The 19,660-nt window shown below is 39.4% G+C and overlaps 1 protein-coding gene across 14 annotated transcripts in view; it reads right to left on the reverse strand.

Annotated features, from left to right (window-relative positions):
- The window catches only part of ARHGEF9 (Cdc42 guanine nucleotide exchange factor 9), a 363,131-nt gene that overhangs the window by 62,847 nt on the left and 280,624 nt on the right, over window positions 1–19,660 (reverse strand). For all 14 annotated transcript variants that reach the window (XM_081042536.1, XM_081042539.1, XM_081042538.1 and 11 more), the window contains one exon: window positions 8,324–8,515. In XM_081042536.1, the coding sequence (XP_080898662.1) occupies window positions 8,324–8,515 (192 nt within the window). The remainder of the gene's footprint in view (window positions 1–8,323; window positions 8,516–19,660) is intronic.

A 19,660-nucleotide genomic window follows, 5' to 3' on the forward strand; every position in this document is an offset into this window, starting at 1 on the left:
GCGATTTTCATACTGTGTTTCCCCGAAAATAAGACCTAGCCAGACCATCAGCTCTAATGCATCTTTTGGAGCAAAAATTAATACAAGACCCAGTCTTATATTATATTGTATTGTATTAATTATAACATATTACATAAAACCCGGTCTTATAGTAAAATAAGACCGGGTCTTGTATTAATTTTGGCTCCAAAAGACACATTAGAGCTGATTGTCTGGCTAGGTCTTATTTTCGGGGAAACACCGTAACACCTTTCTTACGTGTTGAGCCCCTAATATAATAAAGAGCAGTGCAGTAACTGACTTACCACTTCTGGCCCTGTCTCTGCCTCCACTTTGTCTCCTCTAATACTGCTTCCAATTAGGGCATGTAGGCATACTCCAGGAAGACCCTGATCTCTGGCTTCAATGCCCTTTACCAACCTCTACCAAAATCTCACTTCCCTTATCTCTTTTCACACTCCAATTCAGCTATTAATTAGAATTGTCACCCCAATAAATTAAAAGAAAATTAGTGTCTTTCAACAGTTTGAAAATTAATAGTCTGTGCCTGTGTTGACATTTATTTAACTAATGCTGCCACCCTCACTGATTGCCATGCTCAAGATGCTCTACATTCATTCATTCCAATTCCTAACCGGGAAGAAGATGCCCTCTATTCCCACAATACTCTTTTAGCTCCACTACCTTTACTGAAGTAACTCCCAAAATGCTGCCTCCCTAGAAAGCTTTCCTTGATGTATATAGAGAGAGGCAATAAACTCCTAGATGCCCATCCTGCCAAATATCTAACTCCCACAGTTTGCTTGCCTCTGTCTCTGTCCCTTCTCTCCTTCCCTCTCTCTTTCTCTCCCTATCAGAAGTATCTTAGCTACAGTGGAGCAGGGAAAGCCGTGAGCACATCATCTAGTAAGAACTTTTCCATCTTGGCATTAGGCAAGGGGGCAAAGACTTCCTCACCCCTGCTCCGACTTTTTCTCCCTAAGGTAGGCCTGTGAGCATAGCTGGAAAAAACTGGTACCAGTGTCATATCAGTATGATATTTCTGGGTAAGCAGTAGGTATCGGTGAGTGACCACATTGGGAAACAGAAGAAGCCATCATGGCAGCTCATTCATCCTCAAAAGTCAGTTCAGGAAATATTTAATAGTTTTGTTCACTGCTCCCATTTGAAAGGTCTCGGGGAAGGTAGAAATTATTATCAAATGCCCAAAGTGCAGCAGGGATACTAGATCTTAACATCAGTATGGAATATGACATAAATGAAAGAGAAGCAAAAAGTGGGCTGTGGAAGAGAGAACAGATAGAGAGGTCAGTGCAGCTTTCTAATTCCCCAGTATGCTATTCATTGCCCTTGTCAGGGCCATCATTTTCTTTCTATTACATTACATATGATGTAACAAGGGAACATTAAGCTATTTATTAGGAGAAATGTAACTGCCCATAGGATGGTAGAACCCTGGAGTGTTTTGTCAACTGTTTTTCTTTAAAGCTAATGGTAGATTATAAATACATTCTGGTACATTTAGCTTGATGGAATATTATGTAGCCATTGAAAATAACGATTGGGAAGATTATCTAGAAGCATGGAGAAGTGTTTATGATACAATGTTGAAAAGTAGGACACAGAATATTATGGCACACAAGAAAAGAATGTTATGGCACTATGATAACAACTCTGTAAATACATATGGACACATTTGAAGGAATTATGCAAAAGTGCAAACAGTTCTCTTATATTTGGTAGATTCTAGTTGGTTTTGTTCCTATTTTCAAACTTCCTCTAATGCTGTTTTTTTAAAAATTTTACTTATGATTAGAAATGGGGGGAAGTCTTTGCCAGATAGTATAAAGAAAACACAGCCTCAGGAAGGCCGACTTGAACACAATATTATCAAGGAAAGGGGGAAAATCCAATGTCCTCTCAAAATTTCCAGCCCTAGTATTTAAGACACATGATTTTCTGAAGGGAATACAAATAATTGAAACTACCTTTATCAAGGAAATAAGAGACGGGACATAAGAATATGGTAGTAGTCAGAGAACCCCAAAATGTTGCCCTTAGCTCTTACAACACACAACTGCCTAGGCTTCTCAGGGGAGAAAGGCCAGGAGAGATAACTAGTACTCTGGAGTCTTGTTGTTATTTTTCATCTCCTTTCTTTGGTGGATCCGGTAACTATATCAAATTTTCCACAGCAATGAGGAACAGAGGTTTGGTTTAGGGGTCAATCAATATGTTTTTTTTTTCCATTCACTCATTTTTAAGGGTATGTAAGTTTAAGATGAGCTGGTATGGAATGTGACTGCCCCCCAAAAAAAGAATGCTATTTTAAGTTAGGGAAAAATCAACTATAGTTAAAGAAATAAAAATAAAGATATAGATATTGAGGTTCAGGGAAAAAATAAATAAAACCTCTAGTTAAAATAGGGAAGAAAAAAAAAGAAGAAACACATTGAGAAGGTGGAATGAGAGATTTAATAGGAAGGTAGTCCCACCACTGCAGGAGAGCAGCATTCAATTCTGAGCCCTGTTTTCAGAGGAACTTGGAGAAAAGGATACAGAGCCAGAGGGGAGCAAGCAGGGTAGAAGGCCTGAAAAGCAACAGCATGAAGAACCGTGTAAGGAGCCAGCACTTTTTTTCCTGGAGAAGAGAAGACTTAGGGGGCCTCTGAAGGCCTGTCACAGGGCAGAGGGAGCAGAAGGGGTCTGTGGCTGTTAATGTCAGACATTCTTCAAATACCCTCTCACCCTATCTGAGTGGTAAGAGAGAACAGGGTGATATGGCAGTGGGTATGAACCAACTCAACAGAGGCAGTTGCTGAGAGCCTCATCTCTGCCTCCTAGAAGTAAAGTGGGCATGGGTGGGAAAGCAGACCACATGGTAGCCAACAGTACTGTGGGAATTATTGAGTCAATCACAATCGGCATGAATTAGCCCTGGCATTTCCATGGTAACAGTCAAGGAAGGTTGCCTATTTATTTCACTGTTCTAAATCCCACAAGGGTTTATCTAGAAATCTAGAGCTGGTGCACTGAGCTAGATTTAGTACCTTGATATGAGGTACAAATCACAGCCATGATCTCTAGGGACAATCCCAAAGACCACAGGGAAATAAGATGGACCAAAAAGCCTCTGGATCATACAGGTTTGGGAAACACTTCAGGGAAAAGCCCTCACAAGTCTGGACCTCAGTATCTCTATTTCTATATATCAAATCTCTATATATCACACATATCAAAAAAATATTTGCAGGGCTCCATTCAGCTCTGACTTTCTAGAGATTTCATGTATTGCTTTGCCTAGAAGCCTGAGGCCTAACAGGAGACCTGATAAACATCTTGAAAATAATTTTTAAGAAAATTAGGGAATGATGATTATGGTTGTCCTGTTCACAGCTATATCCCCAGAATTTAACACGGACCTGGCATACAGTTGCTGCTCAATAAATATATGTTGAATAACTACAAAATGACTAGCTCTTCTCATGCCAATGACAAAAGGTGAGCTAGAAACAGAATGTTTAAATTGGTGGTTTTCTTTTCTTCTTTCCCTTTTTTGGGCCAGGAAATCCCTTCTTCAAATTAAATAAAACTTTTACAAAAACAAGAGAATGTAAGGAAGAAGGTATTTGCCACATGGAAAACCAACAGGGATTAATATCTGGAATATATAAGGAACTCCTGTCAATCAGCAAGAAAAATATGAGAAAGTATAGGAAAATTGGCAAAGGATAGGAACAGGGCCTGGAGTATCCAGATAGTACAGAGAGGGAGGGCCTAGGGCAGCCAGAAACCCTGGGCTGGTCAAGTTGCCTCATCCCTTTACCTTAGTATGCTATACAAATATTACCGTTTTATACAATGTGTTTTCATTTTCCATGTGTACACCAAGATGTAAAGACAATTTGGAAGCATCAGGACAGGCAGTTCATAGAAAGGAAAACCCAAATGGTTAATAAGTTTGTAAACCTCAGGTTTAAACATATCAAATGGAAATGACATAAAGCTACAGTATGATAAACTCAATTAGTCCTAAGGAAGAATTTCTTGATGGTGATGAGTATGAGAAAGTAGTATGAATGACTGAGGAAAGCTAGTTCAGCTTCTCTGGATGCATTTTGAGCACAGAATGTATTTTATAGGTATGGGATGACTGATATTATCTTCCTCAAGAGAGGAGATGAAGCAACTTTAAAAGGCATCTTTAGCTTTGCTTCCCCTATGTCTCAGTTTCTCTGATTATGAGTTGTAAAGTTACAAGAGGTAATATCCCCAATCACTGTTCAAGGTAACCTAGAACTAAGCCAAGACTCTTTTATCCCATGGTCTGGATTTAGAAAGAAGAATGTCATCTTTTGCAGACATCTCATTTAAGAAGATTTATTCTCTTAACTGGCCTCACTGAATGACTGACTTTGTTTCCTACTTCTTCATTTGTAAAATGTTGGTATTGTAAATTAAATCCAATGTTTGCAAAGCACTTTCTGCTCCCAGGAGAAGGGGTGGGGAAAAGAAGGGAAAGGAGGGAGATGGAGAGAGAGGGAAAGAAAGGGAAAGAGAGGGAGAAAGAGAGAGAGCGAGAGAGAAGAGAGAGGTGAGAGAGAGAGAGGTGTGTGTAAGAGAAAGAAAGAAAATTTTCTAGTAGATAATGACGTTTTACTATCCTGAATGCAGTATCCCCCACTTCTCCTTCAACAGCACAAGAGTGGGAAGTATTTACAGATCTCCCTGAACCCACAGAAAGAGATTATGCCATGTTAACGCATTCATGCCTGAGTAAGATGTGCTTCCATGGGTACCAAAGAGGAAATGACAGGAAATGCAAAAGTTACCAGGATCACTACCACAGCTTTCTCTAGTGACAGCATATCTAGATGGTACAGAATCAGAGAAAGTAAGATCCAGACAGCATTTAAAGAGCAACTCTTCCAATTCAATCATTTTAGAGCTGGGGAACAAGGCCCAGAGGTTCCTCAGCCGATCAGTGACTAAGGTGGGACCTGAACCTGGGACTCCCAATTCTGAGTCTGGCTTTCTTTCTGATAAGTCGTATATTTCCTCACAGCTTTTGGTTTAGAGGTGACACAAACCTGGGCTAAAAAACTTTTCTGGACCAGATAGATACAGTTTTCTTCACTCTTATTTTACTCTAGGTAAACCTTCCTTTGACACCTGTGGTTGCAAGACAGGGCAAAAGGGGTATTTCCCATTTAAACCCTTAATTTTGGCACCAAGAATAATCAAGAAATACAAAACCGTCAGATCGCCAACAAAAGCTTTGCATGGGTTGGCTGGATTGGGCAAGTCCTCAAAGCAGGGACATAGCACTTCTGAAAAAAACAAATACTTCCATTGCTGTCCTGACCCTGTGCCCTGTAGGAGGCAGAGGCCAAGGTGTTTTGGAATTAGGAACAAAAGACCCTTCTAAGACTAAAGGACTCCCACTGGGCAAGTGCATGAGAACTCTGGGAAAGTAACTTTGCCTCTCAGATCTAGAATATGGGAATAAACACAACCTATGTCCTGTCTGAAAAATCAAATGCCGTAAAATGTGAATGCACTTTGCTACAGCACTTGTATCTCATTCTGACTTTCAACAATATTCACTGAGCATCTACCATATGATAGGCACTGTGCTAAGTGTTGAGGATACATTAGTGTATCAACAGGTAAGTACCCTCACCCCTTATGGAATTTACATTTTAGTTGGGGAGATGGACAATAAACAAAACATGTAAGCAAAATAAACACTATGTCAGATAGCAATATGTACAACAAAGAAACAAAGTGGGAAAGAAGACATAATGCAGTTACAATTTTAAATAGAATGGTCACTGAAGATCTCAAGGAGAAGGTAATAAACTTGAGTAAAGATTTAAAGGAGATGAGGAACAGAGCTATGGACACATCTGGGGGTGGGGTGCTTTAGGCAGAAGGAAAAGCCAGTACAAAAGCTGTTGCGAGGGAGCACGCCAGGCATTTTCAAGGAACAGCAAGAGGCCAGTGTGGCTGGAAGAGAGAACATATAGAAAAGGAGCAAGAGATGAAGTCAGAGAGGTAAGGAGGGGTTGATCACACAGGGATGTGTAAGTAATAATCAGAACTTTGGCTTTTATTCAGGAAGAAATAGTGAGCCATTTGAGGGTTTTGAACAGAGGAGTGATATGACCTGACTTACAGTCTTGACAGCATCCCTCAGTTGCCTGGTATAGAACAGACTGTACTTACTTGTATTACAAACCCTAAGATAAGACAGCTATCATTTTACAGTAGTTCTCCTCAAACGTTAACATGTATTGTAAATCAAATGGGAACCTTGTTAAAATGCAGATTAGGACTCAGTAGGTCTGGAGTGGAGCTAAAAATTCTGCATTTCTAACAAGCTTCCAGGTGATTCAGACACTGCTGATCTATATGAAACACTTTGAGGATAGGAGCTATGCCCAGGGCCGGCAAGGAGTAGAACTCCACTAAACCTTTGCTGAATAAATGACGTATCAGTTGTTTAATGCCCAATGCCACATAGCACATTCCAGAGGTTAATTTACAAAACATGTATCTCCATTTGTGTGAATGTAGGAGGAAGAGACAAAGATAAAAGAGAGACAGGGATAGATAGGTGAATAGGTAAAAAGGGAGAGGAAGGAAACGAAAACTACTTTTTCCCAAATACTTACAATATTATGTTTACTTAATTTTGTCAATAAACTTAAGAGGTTGGTAGAATGAAGGCCACTGGACAAATCAGAAAATTGAAGGTCAGAGGAGTTAAGTGTTCAAGGCCACAGGGTTAATTAGTGACTAAGTTACAATGTGAAAGCCAGCACTCCACGCCCTCAGAGTTCTTCCCACCCTACCATACTGCCTCTTGGAGAGGGGAAGATAACCTTTAACCTTCCTGGGAGAAGTGAGAAAATTAACTGAGGTAAAGAAAATTAAGGCCCACGGTGCTTGTCCTCGATCTTTCTAGAGCTGCACTATCCAGTGTGGTTGCCCTTAGTCACGTGGCTATTTTAATTAAAATAAGTTACATTTAAAATTCCATTTCTCAGTATGCTAGCCACATCTCCAGTGCTCAACAGTCACAGACAGCTGGCTAGTGGCTCCTGTACCGAAGAGTAAAGATATAGAACATTTTCATCACTACAGGAAGTTCTATTGGGTAGCACTGCTGTAAAGAAACAAGAAGTTTGAAAAATGTTAGAGCTGTACTATTAACTACAAACTGGGCCTTGGCCCCATTCAGCAGGGTTGGGGTACAGAAAGTAGGACCTGATCCCTCATATGGAAGGAAGGGGATAAAAATATTCAAAGTAGAATATTCCCGGGGTCAAGCAGAAAGCTATGGTGTGTGTGTGTGTGTGTGTGTGTGTGTGTGTGTGTGTGTCAGAGAGACAGAGAAAGAGAGAGAAAGAGAGAGAGAGAGAGAGATTCTTTTAAAACATTCTTTACTCCATTTCACTTTGGTTTTCCCATACTGTTTAGTAAAATGTCCTTTGAAGATGCCAACTTCTCTCTGCTGAGCTCAAGGGAGTGTGAGGAAAAGGGCTCTCATCCTCACTCAGGTCAGAGAGATAGAAGGGATGGAGTTAGGGAATGTGGAGCCACTGCTCCTGGAAGGCAGTTGTGGGGCAAAGTGGCATACTGAAGGAGCCACCTAGCTTTCATCTCTTACAGGTTCCTCTCTCTAAGCTCTTTTCTGCTCCAACCCCAAAACCAGTGTTCTCCAAATGAGGGAGGAAGACCAGCAGCGTAAGTATCACAAGGGATGCTTGTTAAACATGGAGATGCTCAGACTGAGAATTCCCAGGTTTGGGAAGGTGGAAGAGGGCTGAGATCTTCATATTTAACAAGCTCCCCCAGGGACTCTGGTACACAGTCAAGTTTGTGAACCACTGGCTTGGATGGAGATGTTTTGTTTTAATGAATGAGGTCAGGCCCTTCCATGGGGTGGCAACAACTAGATCAGAATCCAAGAGAATAGGAGTAGAGATTCAGGAGAGGGAGGGACAGGGAGAGGGGAGAGAAAGTGGGGGAGAAGGAGAGGGAAGGTGAGAAGGAGAGAGAAAGAGAATATGAATATTAAAGTTAGACAGACAGACAGGTAGATAAAGAAATGGGAGAGTAACAGACAGGGAGAGAAACTTAAGAAGCCTCAAGATAGCAGTTTTGCTTACTGACAAAATCTAGGAGGCCAGTCAAGCTGCTCTTTCCAACATCTTGGGGAAAGATGGTAGGGCCCAGGGGAGTTGTTGGTTCTTCATGGAAGTGCCCTCTCCTCCACCCTAAGTGCCCCCACATGTACTATCATAACTGGGCCTACCTCACAAATATCCTTGAGGTGCTTGATGTAATGGCGCTCAGTGCTCATGATTTCATTGATGACATTGGCCCGCATCTGGTCCCGGTTTTGTAGTGGCCGGCCCAGACAGAGGCAGTCTGAGTTGGGGTCCAGGTGCCCATTCTGCACATCACTGGGCCCTTCCTCTACCCCATCCTCCTGGTTCACCCAGAGCTGTGGAAGAAGGTAGAAAAAGAATGGATTAGCTTCCTTCTTTGAGAAGTTTCCAGCTAAGTAGAAAAAGGATAATTTAAATTCTTTAGGTATTCAGAAAGCCTTCAACCAGAGGCCGCTGTAAACTGAATGCCAGGCTAGCTCTAGGGAGGCTTGCTGACCCTAGGCCTGAGTCTAATTTTCTCTAGGCCACTGTGTAGAATGGGGGATGGGGAAGGGTAGGACTATATCATCTCTAAGAGAGTTCTTAGCTAAGATGGTTTCATAGGAGAGAGGTGTTATGGCAAATAGAACTCATTCACTCTGGGACATATCTAGGCAGCACAGCTGGGTCAAGAGAAGTAAGGATTAAGCTACACATCTTAGGTGCCACAGATGGATTATTGTCAAACTCAATGCCTATGAGCATGGGGACCAAAAATGGATACTGGAGTGAGATTTGGTGTTGATTTCCATCAAAGAATATGCAAATAAATCATTAAATTTAACTGTGAAATTCCTTAGACATGCAAATTCTCTACTTCCTCAAAGTTGGAGTGGAGATGTCAGGATGTCCCAGTACCACATAATAGCAACAGCTATTGATTGAACACTTACTATACACCAGCCACTATGCAAAAAAAACTTTTTTAAATTTATTTTTCAATTACCATTGACATACAATATTATGTTAGTTTCAGGTATACAAAACATAGTGATTAGACATTTATATTCCTCACAAAGTGATCACCCCAGTAAGTTGATTACCCATCTGACATGGTACTATATTATTGACTATATTCCCTATGCTGTACTTTACATCCCCGTGACTATTTTTTTCTATTATAGTTGATAGTCAATATTATTTTATATTAATTTCAGGTGTGCATCATAATGGTTAGACATTTGTACAATTTATGAAGTGATCTACCTGATGAGTCTAGTACCCACCTGACACTATACAGTTTTTACAATATTATTGACTATATTCTCCACATTGTACTAAGAATTTTCAATGAACTTTACGATTCAGTCCTGCTAGACAGATACCATCACTACCACCATTTCCTTATAAGAGGAGACTGAGGCTCAAAAATGTTCAGGAATTTGTTCCAAGTCACATAGTTAGGAAGCAGAGGAGCTGGGATAGGAGCTAGGAAGTCTGACTCTAGAGCCGGGGCTCTCAACCACTATGCTAGCACCTTTTGCCCCTGGCTCTAAGGGAGATAGGTAAGGAGTAGAGTAGGACTTGGGACAAGGTAAACTGAAAATTATTAGATTCATCAGAATTGGATATAGTTGGTAGAGTTTAAGACTATCCATTTCAAATTATGAAGACAAAGGGATTCAGAAGAAAACCTCAGTTGGGGAGGCTGGGTAAGAAGTATCTTGATCTGTGACGATTTAACTTAAATCGGGGAGATGGCTAATTTCACCCCAGTCTTAAGAAGGAGGAAAAATGGGGGGCGAGAATTTGGAGTGGAGGGCAGGGAGAAAAGGAAGGGTGGGACCCTGAGAAGAGTGGCAAGATCTGCCAGAGGAATTAAACAAAGAGCTTGCCAGTTGTCTCAATAGCTTTATTCAACAATCCATCTTTCTCCTCCATGTTCTCAGCTTTTTTCCACATCCCTGCCTCAAGAAGTTAAGATCAAGCAATTTAGATATGTATCTCTATTTCTGCCACCAGAAAAGCTGGTTGGTAGGCGGGCTTAGTGGAACAGAGGCTTTGGGATGAAGTTAGACAGACTGCAGTTACTTCCCAACTCTGTGTACTCCCCCATCTCCCTTTGCCTCACAGAGGTTGGGAGAATGGTTATCACCCAGTGAACCTAGATATGTCACCAGCATATATTCTATTTATTTGCCACAAGCCTAAGCAAGTAGTGCTCATTCCATTTTAATGCATTTTTCACACACAGCCAAATGTGCAAAAATGTATCTCCATTCCAAACCTATCACCCTCTGCAAATTATCTATTGTAAATTTCTTTCCAGCTTTCAAAGGTCAGCTTTGTGTCTTCGATATGCTAATAGCTGCCCTTTAATACAATCAGTGATGAGGGGTGATTACTCAAGGAACAGATCTGTTCAAAAAGTTGATTCTAAGGCATTGAGACAAACATCTCATATACATGATGTTGTCTATTTGTAGCGATAAAAACCTCATCCTCTAATAATCTGTTTGCTTTTCTCAGCTTCTCACAAAGCAAGCTAATCGCCACTATGAAAAGAGTACAATCGGCAGGCCTTTACAAGATAAGAACCATTTCTTTTCTTCTCAGGAGTTTAAGACTGTCAAGTCAAAATAAAATGTTGGCTTTCAGGTGTCTGAAATGAGATGACTCTTTGAACAGTACCAGTGGGAAGGAGCACAGAATATTGGCAGGGTGTGGGGGTAGATGAAAAGCCAGGTCAAGACAGAGCCAAATTTAGGTTTAAGCCATAAGCCATACTTCAAATAACAATAAAAGGGCAGGAAGGCAACTGCAACTCAGTGGATGCAGACTTCTTACACAGAATTTGGTGGGGAAGCCCTATGTGGCTAGAACTAAAGGTCTGGATGGCAGAAACCTTCAAAAGGAGCTTCTGAGAAGACAACACCTTAGTCTAACTACACTGCAATGACCCCATAAGCCCACTACTTGTGTTAAGATGCTACCTTAATCCAAAAGAATGACTAGTAGATTCATTCATTCATTCATTAAATCTATGTTAAATGCTTACTAGGTACCAGATACTGGAGATACAACATCAACAAAACAGACAAAAATCTCTACACATTGTGGAGTTCACATTCAAGAGAAGATGTTTCTTAGCCTGGAAAAAGGTGTCCTGTAAGACCCAATTATTGTACCCCCAGAGCTAGGGTCCCATAAAATGTCCCTTGGCCCTGTGGCTATGACGTTCTAGTATAAACTCCTGCTCTTATAAAGTCTAGTATAAAGTCCCCTGCTCTTGCGAGCTTTTATGTTCAGTGCAGATGAAGGCCCTTGTCTGCTTACATGCCAAAGTGCATTGAAACAGGACAGCGCATGAGCTCATCTTCCCTGGGTGCAATGTTAGCCCAGAGTACCATGTCACCCTCCTCATCAACAACCTGTGTAGGCTAATGCATACCAATTCATAAGTGTTTTACATTGACACTGCAAGTAGCACACAAGGGCTCCTGGGTGAAGAAAGAAAACAGACAATGCCCAGAGCCTGGCAAGTTGGAAGGCTTTCCTGGAAACCTTCTCAGAGTACTTGAAGATTATTTTCTTCAGCCTTCATTAAACTCTAAGTAAGGTTGGGTTAATGCAATTCAATTTAGCAAATACTTATTTTGGACCTATTCTGTGCCTAACCACTAACTTTGAGAAACATGGGGTAAGCAAGACAACTGACTACTCCCTCCTACCTCAGTTCCAGAGAATGCTTTCCAAATCAGAGATCTCAGGTCCTCACCTCTTCCTTTTCCATTCCTACTGTCCTTAGGTAATTTTCCAGGGTGATCTCCCAGCTTTAATTTCTCTCACATACCAATCTCCTTAACTATGAATTTGATTGGCTACTTTCAAATTCCCAAATCCTCAATAGCTTCCCATTGCCAAGTGCAAATCTCTTATCCTGGAATCCAAACATTACCATAATCTGGCTTCAATCTGCAGTTCCTTTCTTACCTTCTACTATGCTCTTTAGGAATAATGGGCTCCTTCCAAACTACCATCTGTCCTTAAATATTCCAAAATGTGATCTTTAAACCCCATGTTAAAACATGGAAATAATATAGAGGCTTTCAACCACATAACAACAATGAACCAGTATCTGAACTTCCTCATGAATAAACTGAGGCCTATAAAGGAGAAATGACTGCCAGAGAGTTAGCAACATAACCAGGTCCAAATTTTGATATGCTTTTATTTTGTATGTATCTTCCGTTTTCTTCTTTCTGCTTTTTAAATTACACAGTTGATACATGAATACATTTGCTTTGCAGAAAGTTAAAATATAAAGAAGGTAAAAACTCCACATATAAGTGAGATCACATGGCATTGGTCTTTCTCAGTCTGTCTTATTTCACTTAGCATAATAATACCTCTAGGTCTATCCATGTTGTTGCAAATGGTAAGATTTCATTATTTTTTATGGCTGAGTAATATTCCATTGTGTGTGATACTGTGGAAACATTGGAGCACTCATACACTGCTGGGAAAAATGTAAAATGGTGAAGCCACTGTGGAAAACATTTTGGCACTTTTTTCAAATGTTAAACATATACTTACCATATAACCCAGCAATTCCACTCCTAGGTATATGTTAAGAGAACTGAAAACGTATTTCATATAAAAACTTGTATACAAATGTTTACAGCAGCATTATTCATAATAGCCAAAAAGTGAAAACAATCTAAATATTCATCAACTTATAAGTGGATAAACTGAAATGTGGTGTCTGTATGTAGGTGTGTATGTATATACAATAGCATCCATAGCAATACAAATGAACGAAATATTAATACATGTTATAATATGGATGAACCTCAAAAATAGTACGCTAACTAGGCCAGACACACCTGACACCACACATATCACATACCGTTTATCTGAAATGTCCAAAATAGACAAATTCATGGAGACAGAAAGAACAATAGTGGTTGTCAGAGGCAAGGGCTGAATAGGAAGTGACAGCTGATGTATGCAGGGTTATCTTGGGGGAGTGATGAAAATGTCCTGGAATAGACCTCAGAGCAAAGACTAAAGGAAGAAGGCTTAAAATGGTGGTTTAAGCCCTCACTGCCGAGCAGAGAACGGAAGCCTTAGGCACTGAGACTAGCCGTCTCCTCCCAACCTCCCAGAATTCAACCGCCCCCACCTTCTAGCCCAAAGCTAGAAACAAAACAGTAGAGGTGTCAGATCAAAAGAACAGAACATTTGCTGTTCTGAGAACTGTGGTCCTCAGACACAGACTCGCAGCCCAACCACTTCCGGCAAACAGGAGGGAGCTGTGGAAGCAGGACTGGCTGTGGAGGTGGGGGCCGCCATTGCTCTGGGCCACCTCTCACAACTCACCCCGACCCTGTCTCCACCTATCTGGGTGGATCCCTGAAGGATGAAAGAGAACTTCTGAAACACAAGGGCTTTGAATCAGGTGCAGGAAGAGCTTTGGAACTTCAAAAGCTCTCTGCATACCCACACGGAAACTGCGCCCTGTGACCCAGGCGAACTGTTAACGGAGGAGAAGCCCGTCTCCCAGGCAATCCCCCCATTGTGTGAGAAGCTGGAATAGTGCAGAGAAAACATAGCACTACTGTGTGAGAGAGGGAAAAAAAAGGCTGCTGTCGGGGAGAAAATAAAACTTTCTACCAACAAGTACTGAAAAACAAAAGAAAGACCTCTTCCTGTCAACCTGTTGTAGAAGCCATTCATGTAGATGGCTAGGAAGAGAAATAACAAATCAGTAATTGCCATGAATAACCAAGGCAACAGACATCTCACAAAGAAAGTGAAAAGTCTCCAGAAAAGGTACTTACACAAATGGAAATATCTGACTTAAATGACAGAATTCAATATTGCAGTTCTGAAAAAACTCAACAAGATCCAAGAAACCACAGAAAGGCAGTTTAATGAACTCAGAAACACAATACAAAAACAACATGAACATTTTCCGAAGGAGATTGAAATTTTAAAAAAGAACTAAATAGAATTTCTGGAGATTAAGAACTCAATAGAAGAAATTAAAAATAAAATAGCCAGATTAGGTAGTAGAGTTGATTAGATGGAAGAAAGAATCAGTGACATCGAAGATACAAACCTGGAAATTACACAGATGGAAGAAGAAAGAAACTTGACACTTAAAAGACATGAAAGAACTCTACAAGAACTTTCTGACTCCATGAAAAAGAGCAATACAAGAATAATGGGTATACCAGAAGGAAAAGAAAGAGAGAAGGGAACAGAGAATATATTCAAACAAATTGTCAAGGAAAACTTCCGAAACTTGTGGAAAAAACTGAATCCTCAAATCCAAGAAGGAAACAGGACACCTAATTACCTCAATCCCAACAGGCCTTCTCCAAGGCACATTGTATTGAAGCTGTCTAAAATCAACAACAAAGAAAGAATCCTCAAAGCAGCCAAGGAAAAGAAAACGGTAACCTACAAAGAAAACCCCATTAGATTATCACCACATTTTTCACCAGAAACTCTATAAGCCAGGAGGGACTGGAAGCAAATATTCAAACAATTGAAAGAGAGAAATTATGATCCAACGATAACATACCTAGTAAAGATCTCCTTTAGATATGAAGGAGGAATAAAGACCATTCCAGATATACACAAGCTGAGGGAATTTTCTAATACATGACCTGCACTACAAGAAATACTAAAGGAGGTTATTAGACCACCATCAACAGGGACAATTTGTGGCAACCGAAACACAAAAATGAGGAGAGTAAAGGCCTGAACGGGAATATGGCAATAAAGAAAATAAGTGTGCCGAAGAAAATGGAATATTCTAAATATCAAACTAACTTATATATAAACTGACGGGTAACCACTCAAAAACAATCCAGAACTGAAATATATACTGTAATAAAAGAAGAAACAGTACGGTGGCCAAGACATGGAAACAACCAAAATGTCCTTCGATAGATGAACGGATAAAGAAGTTGTGGTACATATACACAATGGAATACTATTCGGCGTTAAGGAAAGATGATATAGGAGCATTTGTGACAACATGGATGGATCTTGAGAGTATAATGCTAAGTGAAATAAGTCAGACAGAAAAAGCAGAGAACCCTATGATTTCACTGATATGTGGTATATAAACCAAAAAGAACAAGACAAACAAATGAGAAAGAAAAACTCATAGACACAGACAATAATTTAGTGGTTACCAGAGGGTCAGGGGGTGGGGGGTGGGTGATGAGGGTAAAGGGGATCAAATATATGGTGATGGAAGGAGAACTGACTCTGGGTGGTGAACACACAATGGGATTTATAGACGATGTAATACAGAATTGTACACCTGAAATCTATGTAAATTTACTAACAATTGTCACCCCCATAAATTTAATTAAAAAAATAAATAAATAAAATTAAAAAAGAAGAAACAGAGGGAAATATTATAGAATACCACCACACAGAAATAATAGACAACAACAAAAAGGCAAAGAAACAATGGAGACACAGCCTTACCAGAAAGCTAAAGATAGAATGACATAAATCCTCACATATCAATAATCACTCTAAATGTAAATGGACGGAACTCACGAAAGGCACAGAGTAGTATATTGGATCAAAAAACTGAACCCTAAAATATGCTGTCTCCTAGAGACACATCTCAGCTACAAGGACAAGCATAGACTAAAACTAAAAGGGTGGAAATTGACACTCCAAGCAAACGGTACCCAGAGAAAATCAGATGTAACCATAGTGATATCAGATGAAACAGACTTCAGGGTGAAAAAGACAACAAGAGACAGAGATGGACATTTCATAATGGTAGAGGGGACTATACAACAAGAAGTCATAACAGTCATCAATATTTATGCCCCCAATCAGGGAGCACCAAAATATACCAAGCAACTGCTAACAGAACTAAAGGGAGAAACTGACCAAAACACAATTATACTAGGGGACTTAAATACATCATTGACAGCTATGGATAGATCATCCAAACTGAAAATAAATAATGAAATAGCAGCGCTAAAGGACACATTAGATGAAATGGAATTAACTGACATATATAGAGCACTTCATCCTAAAACCTCAGACTGTACATTTTTTTCTAGTGTACATGGAACATTCTCAAGGATAGACCACACACTGGGACACAAAATCAGCCCAGAAAATTTAAGAAGACTGAAATCATACCAAGCATATTCTGTGATCACAAGGCTTTGAAATTGGATATCAATTGCAAAAAGAAAGCAGGAAAAAACACAAATACATGGAGATTAAACAACATACTTTTAAAGAACAACCAGGTCAAAGAAGAAATTAGAGGAGAGATCTAAAGATACATAGAAACAAACGACAAGGAAAATACATCTTACCAAAATTTCTGGGATGCAGCGAACGCAGTTTTAAGAGGGAAACTTATATCATTACAGGCCTATCTCAAGAAACAAAAAAAATCCCAAATAACTAACATCATGTTACACCTTAAAGAACTAGAAGAAGAAGAACAAGTAAAACCCACGGTCAGCAGAAGAAAGGAAATAACAAAAATCAAAGCAGAACTAAATGAAATAGAGAACAAAAAGACAATAGAAAAAAATAATGTGACAAAGAGCTGGTTCTTTGAAAAGATTAACAAAATGGACAAACCCTTGGCTAGACTCACTAAGAAGAGAGAAGACACTAATTAACAAAATCAGAAATGAAAAAGGGGAAGTTATCACGGACACCACAGAAATACAAAGGATCACCCAAGAATACTATGAAGGTCTATATGCCACTAAATTCAATAATCTAGAAGAAATCGACAAGTTCTTGGAAGCACATAACCTTCCTAGGCTGAACCATGAAGAACTGGAAAATCTAAACGGACCGATCACCAGTAACGAAACTGGCTCAGTCATGCAAACCTTCCCAAAAGCAAAAGTCCTGGACCAGATGGCTTCACCAGTGAATTCTACCAAACCTTCAAATAGGATCTAATACCAGTCCTGCTCAAACTCTTCCAAAAAATTGAACAGACAGTACTTCCTAACTCATTTGATGAGGCCAACATTACCCTGATACCAAAACCTGGTAAGACAACACAAAAAAAATACAGACCAATATCGCTGATGAATACAGATGCAAAAATCCTGAACAAAATTCTAGCAAATCAAATACAAAAATGGTACCTATACACGATGGAATACTATTCTGCCATAAGAAAAGATGAAATAGTGCCATTTGCAACAACGTGGATGGATCTTGAGATTACTATGCTAAGTTAATTAAGTAGACAGAAAATGTTGAGAACCATATGGTTTCACTGATATGTGAGATGTAAAACTGAAAATAGCAAAGGAACAAGACAAACAAATAAAGAAACAAAAACTCATAGACACAGACAATAATTTAGTCAGTACCAGAGGATAAGGCGGGGGGTAGATAAGGGTAAATAAGGTCAAATATATGGTGACAGAAAGAGAGCTGACTCTAGGTAGTGAACACAAAATGTGATATATAGATGATACATTACAGAACTGTACACTTGAAATCTATGTAACTTTACTATTCATTGTCACCCCAATAAACTTTAATTAAAAATAAAAAAAAATATTTAAAAAATGCATTAAAAAGATTATTCATCACAACCAAGTGGGGTTCATCCCCGGGGCACAAGGATGGTTCAACATCCACAAATCCATCAATGTGATACATCACATAAACAAAATAAAGGACAAAATCATATGATTATATCAGTTGATGCAGAAAAAGCATTTGACAAGATACAACATCTATTTATGATTAAAACACTTAATAAAATAGGTATAGAAGCAAAATACCTTAACATAATAAAGGCCATATATGACAAGCCCTCAGCTAATCTCATTATTGATGGTGGAAAACTGAAGCCCTTTGCTGTACGTTCAGGAAGACGACAGGGCTGTCCCCTATCACCTCTGCTTTTCAACATAGTGTTGGAAGTCCTTGCCAGAGCCATCAGGCAAGAGAAAGAAATAAAAGGCATCCAAATTGGGAATGAAGAAGTTAAAATATCACTCTTTGCAGATGACATGATGCTATATATAGAAAACCCTAAAGACTCCACCAAAAAGCTATTGGAAACAATCAACGAATACAGTAAAGTTGCTGGCTACAAAATCAATGCACAAAATTCCATTGCATTCCTATATACTAATAATGAAATATCAGAAAGAGAAATACAAAAAACAATTCCTTTTGCAATTGCAGCAAAAAGAATAAAATGCCTAGGAAGAAACTTAACCAAGGATGTGAAGGACCTATATGCTGAAAACTATAAGACATTTTTGAAAGAAATTGAAGAAGACACAAAGAAATGGAAAGACATTCTGTGCTCATGGATTGGAAGAATCAACATAGTTAAAATGGCCATATTACCCAAAGCAATATACAGAGTTAATGCAATCCCTATCAAAATCCCAATGGCATTTTTTAAAGAAATAGAAAAAAAAATCATCAGACTTGTTTGGAACTACAAACAACCCCGAATAGCCAAAGCAATCTTAAGAAAAAAGAACAATACTGCAGGTATGACACTCCCTGACTTTAGCTTCTACTACAGTGATACAATAATCAAAACAGGATGGTATTGGTAGACAAACAGACACATAGACCAATGGAATAGAACTGAGAACGCAGAAATAACACCACATAAATATGGACAATTTTTGATAAAGCAGCAAAAAATATGCAATGGCGAAAAGACAGCCTCTTCAATACATGGTGCTGGGAGAATTGGATAGCCACGTGCAAAACAATGATACTGAACTACTGTCTGTCACCACGTACCAAAATTAATTCAAAATGGATCAAAAACTTAAGCATAAGACCTGACACAATAAACTGCATAGAAGAAAACATAGGTACTAAACTTATGGACCTTGAGTTCAAAGAGCATTTTATGAATTTGACTCCAAAGGCATGGGAAGTAAAAGCTAAATAAACGAATGGGACTACATGAAACTTAAAAGCTTCTGCACAGCAAAAGAACCCATCGACAAAATAACGAGGCAACCGACTGAATTGGAGGAGATTTTTGCAAACAGTGCTTCTAATAAGGGGCTAATATCCAAAATATACAAGGAACTCATGCAACTCAACAACAAAAAAAACAAACTACCCAAATGAAAAATGGGCAGACGACCTGAAGAGACATTTCTCCAAAGAGGACATACAAATGGCAAATAGATATATGAAAAAATGCTCAACATCACTAATCAACAGAGACATGCAAATAAAAACCACACTGAGATATCACCTCACCCCCGTCACGATGGCTATCATCAACAAGACAAATAGTAACAAGTGTTGGAGAGGCTGTGGAGCAAAAGGAACCCTCATACACTGTTGGTGGAAATGCAGACCAGTGCAGCCGTTATGGAAGGCAGTGTGGAGGTTCCTCAAAAAATTACAAATGGAACTACCATATGAACCAGCAATCCCTCTCCTGGGTATCTACCCAAAAAATCTGAAAACATGTA

The sequence above is a fragment of the Rhinolophus hipposideros genome, assembly GCF_964194185.1.
Source record: "Rhinolophus hipposideros genome assembly, chromosome: X".
Lineage (NCBI taxonomy): Eukaryota > Metazoa > Chordata > Mammalia > Chiroptera > Rhinolophidae > Rhinolophus > Rhinolophus hipposideros.